Genomic DNA, 7,476 nt, shown 5'->3' on the forward strand with positions numbered 1-7,476 from the left:
ATTTTAGCTGTGGAAGGGTGGCAGTAAGGATGTAAAGATAAAACCATTGGAAGGATGTAAATGGGAAGTATGTCATGTTTTAAACTGTTTTGGCCCACACTATTTTAGCTAATTTAGCAGGTGAAATTTTACAAGGCCATTGCTTCTTCATCCATCCATCCATTTTCTTAGCTGCTTATCCTCACAAGGGTCACGGCAGCTGTCAATGGGCAGGAGGCGGGTTACACTCTGAAGTGGTCACGAGCCAATCCCAGGGCACAACGAGACAAACAGCCGCACTCACAATCACAGCTAGGGGCAATTTAGAGTGTCTAATTAATGTTGCATGTTTTTGGGATGTGGGAGGAAACCCACGCAGGAACGGGCATGCCAACTCCATACAGGCGAGGCCGGGGTTGAACCTGGGACCTCAGAACTGTGAGGCCAATGCTTTCCAGCTATCTGTGGCGCCCTTGCTTCTTTAGCTCAATCTTCAAAAATTTAAATGTACTTTATGTATACACAGTTATTGTAAAGTATGATTGTGCATTGATGGTATAGTGTGGAAGTGCAAGTTTACGGTTAATGTTTGGGTTCCATTTTTACAGGCTAAGTGCGCAATGAATCTGCATTGCTTAGCTGAAGATTTGCAGTCGAGTCGTCTGCTGTTACAAAGTATAGTCAGGGACTTGGGGTGTAATGGTCAGGTTAATATTACACGTTAGCCATATTCACACTTTTTTAAAAAAATGATATACAATGGATATAATAAACCTGAAACCTTGATGGTAGCCTGCTATCAAGCCAAAATTGGTCAAACCCACTCATGGCTGTTTATTCCAGTCCCTGAACCACTTATCCTTACTAGCGTATTTTTTTATTTGACTACGGCCAATAATCATATTTAGGAGGCTTCACACGGGTGGTTCACGTTAAAAAGACTACAACCCCCATGGATAGCCGAATTGTCTCACGAAGTGCACATGCGCATTCTGTGCTCCCAGTCTGGACAGCTGGAGGAGAAAATGGCAGCGCTCATGCTAGGACAGCAGGTAAGACGTTCAATGATTTTACACTTTTTATTAAATTTACATGATCTCGAGCGCATTAGACATCTGTTTGAAAGGTAATGTAATGCACCATAACTCACGGAGAATCGTTGTTTGTTTTGAATCTGGGGAATAATTACACGCGGCTTTGCACTTGAATGACTGCTAAAGTGCTAATCTACCAGCTAGCTGCAGTTTACTGTAATGTGTATATGATCGCTCCAAAGCGAGTTAAATGTGCTCACGTTCTTGATATCTTTAATGTTACGGTCTCATTACTTATGCTTTTGTAGGCCCGCCAGTTTAGCACATCAGCCATTAGGCCGGCAGCCAAACTGGTCAAGGTAAATCCAATTATACAGACTGTATCTTAACCGGCCCTACGTTCACTGTAGGTGTAAATGTGTTTTAATATCGTCAAAACGTATTTGCATTTCCCTCTAGCCACCAATTCAGGTTTATGGAGTAGAAGGTCGTTATGCTACAGCACTATTTTCAGCTGCTAGTAAGCAGAACAAACTGGACCAAGTGGAGAAGGAGCTGGGTAAAGTGAATGTAAGTAAATCCCCCCCCCCCATCCAATTTGACAAATGAAAAGTTTTACTTACACTTCTGAAATGCTACCGTCCCCACATAGGCTCTCATCAAGGACCCCAAACTTTCAAGTGTGGTCATGAACCCTCATGTGAAGCGCAGCCTTAAGCAGAAGACCTTCCACGATGCCCTTGCAAAAGCTAAAGTCTCCCCAATTACAGTGAACCTCATCAGTGAGTTTTCACTTACTTGGTTTATTTTTTTATATAAATATTCCTCCACTGAAGCGAAATCCCACATCAGAGCATGTTTACATGGAGTATCATAGAACGTGTTTCTGGATAGTTTTAGTTAGCTTAATGAACCCTATATTTGATAACTACGGGTTTGGCATTTTCATTGTGATGTTTCACTGAGCCAGCCCACCCCTTTGTCTACATACCCTAGCATCAATGCAATTGTCTAAAAATGTGCTTGTTGATTATATATTTTTTTTTTTGTTGTTGCTGTAGATGTCCTGTCTGACAATGGTCGTCTTACTCTCACTGGTGATGTCATTTCTGCTTTTGGGAAGATGATGAGTGCACACCGTGGCGAGGTGATCTGCTCAGTAACCACTGCTCAGGTAGGTCACACACATGTTCCTGCCTGTCCTTTTAATCATCATTATGTTGTCTTTGAGTATATTCTGGAGCTACACACGCCGGCACCCAGACATTATATATTCGTTTCAGCCTTTGGATCAAGCTAATCTAGCAGACCTGAAAGTCGCACTCAATGGATTTCTTCAAAAAGGTGAAACTATCAAGTTGGAGACCAAGGTATGATTTTAGTCTACAGATTTTAATTTTCCTACCACCTTGTCTGTTAATCAACAGTAGTGTATTATAGACATAGCATTCCAACCGCTGTCAAACTAGAGTCCAGTGTTTTCCCTATATTGACTTTAGTTGGATGCCCCCACCCCCACCCCCAATTCCCCCTTAAAATAAAATAAGGCAAACATGCATGATCCTGTACACACTCGGGCTGGGTTATTATAGAAAATATGTCAGATCTTGATTTTCATGCCAGATACTTCTAACAGTATGATGATATCACTTGGTTCAGTGAAAATTAATATTTATTTTTTTTAGAAAAAGCAAAATATCAATACAAAAGGATGCAGAAAGTGCATTTTTTTTTTTTTTTTTTTTAAATTCGAACATACTGACAGTCGTCAGGGAATAAGGACGTCTGAGACATCGGGTCTTCACTTCGAAGTTTGTATTTATAAAATGAACTGATAGACTGATGTACGGTTCTATGATCCAACGGGACCACAAATTCACGGACCTCAAATTCAACATTCATTTTACTTTTGTTGTAATGTTTTTGAATCGCCTCTCAATTAAAATGTGACCCGGATAGTATTTTGTAATCTTTGTCCAGCATGTGGAGAATTCTCTAAAAGTCCACTTTTGTGACTATGTATTATTTATTTGTATATATTACTAAGTATTATGTCTTTTGCTATGAAGTAAGCAATAGCATTCATAATGTCTTTAATGCCAGGCGTTGACTCATAAGCCGTAACGTTGCTGAACACGTCGCTTAGGATGGCTGAGAAGTCGCCATATTTATTATCATTGCGCTACACTCCATGTAGTACGCGCTGATGTTTCAAATCGTTCTCAAACGAAAGTTAATTTTCATTCAAGAGTGCCAGGTTTTGAGGCTTCAAGGATAAACCCATCCGAACACACTATAGAACAGCCTTCATATGTGGTTTGTTAAATGGTATACCTGGCAACCGATTCAGCGTGGCGGCCACAGGCACTATTCATGGCAGGCACTTCTCAGCTGCGTAAGAATGCTAAGGGCATTTCAGGGACACATAAATGGGATAACCGGGAAATTTGTTTGTAAAACAGTACATAAGTACATGTAAAAATTGGTTACCTGGAAAATTATTTGGACCACAATGGTTTCATTAAAACTCTGTACCATTGCAGTGTCATGTTTACGGTAGGGCATCATTTGAATTTGAATGATACTGGCTCCAAAGAATTCTTAAAAAAAAGTGGGTGTTCAAACTATGAGCATCCATTTTCTTAGATGCCTTGAGCATAACCTAAAATAAACATGTTGACTTGGGGCTCTTTCTAACTAGTATCCTATGAATCAAACGCATGATATCGATAACTCAATTGACTTTATAATAAATTAATTTTCCATCTCAGAATTAAATTTAGCATGTTTAAAAATAGTCATGTGCGACTGTTTTATCAGATCAAATGGTCGATATGTTCCAGTTTCAACGTTGACTTCCCCTTTTCAGTATGTAGCCTTTTATTTTCAAGGGTGTGCCACTGGAAGTCAGTATTTTGGCATGAAAAATACTGGCTACTAGTGCGAGTGTGTACTCAATGGTTGCTAACAATGGGAAATTGAAAAGCCAGTATTTGAAGTAACATATTGGGGGGGGTGAATGACTATGAACTTGTTAATATTTGGAATAATGGGGAAAAAAAATTACAATAGTGGAGTGACTCGAATGATGCTTTTCTTTACCAAGATGCGTGTAAAAATGCACTTAAACTATATTAAGTGTTGATTTGTTTTTATCAGTAACAGTAAAAGTGTTGATTCTTCTTCGTAATACTCAAGATGCATTTAAAGGACTTTATGTAGCTCAGGAAATGGAATTTCCTCAAATCCATGCTTTTTAGTTGGTAAAAAACATTATTCAAAATATTTAGTGGGAAATATTTGTAGACTAACTTAAGATGTCAGATAATTGTAATAGTTTTCAAAGCGAGTCAAGGTGACCTAAATTGCACAACTTGCTTTTTGTCAACATTGAACTCAAGTGCGGGTGAGAGTTGGAACGAAGACGTTGCCGTCCACCATGACACAATTTAGGTGGGATTACAGGCTTGTGAATTGATGAAGACGGCTGCGTGATTGCAGGACATATTGACCATTGACGCTTCATACGTGCAGTGGATGTCCTGGTATTACGATTCAATTCGGCATCAAGCGGCGGGGGCCCGGGCATTGTGGGATGCACAGAGACGCGGACTCGCGCAGCATCTGAGCTTCTCTTCCCTGATTGGTTATCAGGCACCAGACGTGGGTTCTTAGCCCCCCGCAGCTGGGAAAGCCTGTGAACCTGCTCAGCCAGCAGTGATTGGGAGGCAGCACCTTCTGAGTCCCCAGCTCGGTGGTCAAAAACTAAACTCCTCAAGTGTGGCGACCAATCTGTGAACAAAAATAATGAAAGAACACTGTTTTCATATGTAGTATGATCGCCCACAGGTAGAGCTTTTGACATGGAGCTAACGTCATGTCTGCAATGGGCATATTGTCACACATTGCAATTATCTGCAAACCATCTTTGCTCGTTTTCACCCTATTTGAGGAGCAATTTGACCAGTTAATTTTTAAATATTCCGAACTATCACTTACAGGTGTAACATACAGTATTTAACCTTCCAGTGATCATTGTAACATTTCATTTTACAGACAAATATACAGGTATCTACCCTTTTAATTTTTTCATTAAAAAGTCAATTGTTTTCATGGTATTAAAATGACCCATTTCAGGACTGACAGTTTTTTCCCTCCATTTAATTTGTGTATCATCACTAATAATGCTCATTGTATTGTGCAGTAACAATTAATGTGAACACTTTGTTTTTTACAGTCTGACCCTTCAATTTTGGGTGGCATGATCGTCAGTATTGGAGACAAGTACGTGGACATGTCCACAAAGACAAAGATTCAGAAACTGACCCAACTCATGAGAGAATCCTAAGTCGCGTGGACTTCATCTTGGATTTGTTTTAAAAATGACCATCTAGAGAAGGACAAAAAAAAAAGATCATTGGTGTTGTAGTTGCTCCAGTAAGCCACTGTCTGTACTCATTTGGATGTTAATAAAACCTCTGAATATCTGCGTGTGCTTATTTTACAATTCCAAGACTGACTGGCCACATTATGGCGTGTTGCAGAAACACAACCATGATATACAGTAGAACTATCACAGTTATGCTTTAACCCCTAGAGAAGACAATGACCAGTTTTAATGGACAATATAATAGAAACAAAATTGTTTGTGATTTTTGATTGTAGTGTTCTCTATTACACCATACTGAAAGCATGAAAGTATTGTACATCGTGATTAAAGCACCTCGTTCCGTTTTAACAACGATGAACTCCTTTTGTTTGCGTGACATGAATTGTAGCAACGCCCGCACCAAAATTTCCACCTTCTGTTTGTAATTGGCAAAAAAAGTTTAACCATGATACAATTAAAACGTTTTGCAAATTCACGTCGACGTTCGTTGAAAAAAAAAAAAAAGTCATTTGATTTTGAGTTTGTCTTTCCGGAAGTGCGATGTCGTAAATCTTGCGCATGCGTGGTTAATCATTTTGCTACATTTTTTTTCCTCTTTTTTTTCCCCCCCCTAGGCAAAAATGGCTTCCTGGCTCGTGTCGACCACTGTTTGTTGAAGGATTATTTTTTTTTAATGCATCGCTCGCTCTTATCTGCGGACTACGAGGCGTGTGTTACAGACATGACCGTTGTTAACAGTGCGATATTAACATTTTGCTGTGTGTTATCCCAAGACTAAGGTAAGTGAGCACCCCCCACCCAACCCCAACCCCTGGTCTCGGTTCACATTTCTTTTCGAAGACTACGTTACCCGTATATGCATGCTACGCTTCATTGACTAACCGAAAATAATGTGTTGTATACATTATGAAAATCAAGGGCGACGCCGTTTATTTGTGTGGTTGAGTGTACTAACATCAGTTTGTTATTTTGGTGCCCCCTCCCTCCTTTTCCCCCAACAGAAAATGATGCATCAAGTGACCTGTAGCAGCAGCAGCAGCGACTTCTGTATGAGTGGACCTGCTGAGAACTGTCACCCGCCAGGCCGCTTCGATTTATGTAGCCTCCAATCCAACAAGTTCTACCCGTGCTCCTCCACAAACTCTGGCTTGCACCTTTCATTCGCAGGCATGCCTCCATTGCCACAGAACATGCACAAGGTGATGGCGGGACCCACACAGGAGACTCAGAATGCCTTTCAGCTTCAGGCGCTGACCCCCAATAGCGGGGAGGTTGCTGGGCCGGACGGCACCAAAAAAACTAAGGGCAAAGTGAAGTCGGGGAGGAGAGGCAGACCATTGGGGACCACTAAGTTAGCTGGTTACCGCACAAGTACTGGACGTCCACCTGGGACCACGAGAGCTGCTGGTTTTAAAACCAGCCCGGGGAGGCCCCTCGGGACCACCAAAGCAGCTGGCTATAAGGTGAGTCCTGGCAGGCCCCCTGGTAGCATCAGGAGTCCTGCGAGGCTCAAGGAGCTGGAAAGTGGAGGCGATGCACCCAAGAAACTCGACTTTAGTCCTACCAAACTGGACTTTACTGGCTGTGATATTCCGCTGCTTGCCTATGCCATGATGGAGAAGAGAGACTTATGTGAGCCTCCCGTAAATTCAGATGAAACCAGTTCGTAACATAACAACGTGCAAAAAACAAAAAAGATGATACTCGGCCAAGCTTTTGTTCTCATCACCCTGCCTCTATTTCAATGTACAGTTTAATCTGTTGACATCGTTTTTTTTTTTACCAAGAAGCACTTGGTAGAGCAACATGCATGTTCTTATTTTGCTGGTTAAACCCAAGTCTTTAGTTGTGTTGTGAGCCCTCCTTGAACTTGTAGGACCAGTTTCTTGTACTATTTTCTATGTAGTTTGTTATAAACAGTCATATGCATCACCACAGTCTGAGCTTACATGAATGTTATCCACTTGTTGAAATATTCATGCTTGTTTTCTCGCAAAGACTGGCGGTTAAATTGTGTGTTTTTTTTTTCCCCATCATTCCTGCGAAATATCTCATACACCAGTGTTGAGCAAA

General features: G+C 41.0%; 2 protein-coding genes across 2 annotated transcripts; both read left to right on the forward strand.

Moving 5' to 3' along the window:
- Nucleotides 1–881: 881 nt before the first annotated feature.
- Nucleotides 882–5,500, forward strand: atp5po (ATP synthase peripheral stalk subunit OSCP). Its single transcript, XM_061836007.1, has 7 exons — nucleotides 882–1,031; nucleotides 1,322–1,372; nucleotides 1,473–1,583; nucleotides 1,666–1,795; nucleotides 2,075–2,187; nucleotides 2,297–2,383; nucleotides 5,251–5,500. Exons 1-7 carry the CDS (start codon nucleotides 963–965, stop codon nucleotides 5,359–5,361), a joined length of 672 nt encoding a protein of 223 aa, XP_061691991.1. The 5' UTR covers nucleotides 882–962; the 3' UTR covers nucleotides 5,362–5,500.
- A 482-nt stretch (nucleotides 5,501–5,982) lies between these two features.
- Nucleotides 5,983–7,340, forward strand: LOC133509204 (UPF0461 protein C5orf24 homolog). Its single transcript, XM_061836008.1, has 2 exons — nucleotides 5,983–6,182; nucleotides 6,405–7,340. The coding sequence occupies exon 2, from the start codon at nucleotides 6,408–6,410 to the stop codon at nucleotides 7,071–7,073; it is 666 nt and encodes a 221-aa protein (XP_061691992.1). The 5' UTR covers nucleotides 5,983–6,182; nucleotides 6,405–6,407; the 3' UTR covers nucleotides 7,074–7,340.
- The last annotated feature ends 136 nt before the right edge of the window (nucleotides 7,341–7,476 follow it).

The sequence above is a fragment of the Syngnathoides biaculeatus genome, chromosome 11 (assembly GCF_019802595.1).
Source record: "Syngnathoides biaculeatus isolate LvHL_M chromosome 11, ASM1980259v1, whole genome shotgun sequence".
Taxonomy (NCBI): Eukaryota; Metazoa; Chordata; class Actinopteri; order Syngnathiformes; family Syngnathidae; genus Syngnathoides; species Syngnathoides biaculeatus.

Bases quoted from the DNA above. Each gene is read 5' to 3' on its own strand.
- LOC133509204 (XM_061836008.1), top strand. From the start codon at position 6,408: ATGATGCATCAAGTGACCTGTAGCAGCAGCAGCAGCGACTTCTGTATG.
- atp5po (XM_061836007.1), top strand. From the start codon at position 963: ATGCGCATTCTGTGCTCCCAGTCTGGACAGCTGGAGGAGAAAATGGCA. The intron at 1,373-1,472 runs GTAAATCCAATT...ATTTCCCTCTAG, and splicing joins CGGCAGCCAAACTGGTCAAG to CCACCAATTCAGGTTTATGG. The intron at 2,384-5,250 runs GTATGATTTTAG...TGTTTTTTACAG, and splicing joins CTATCAAGTTGGAGACCAAG to TCTGACCCTTCAATTTTGGG.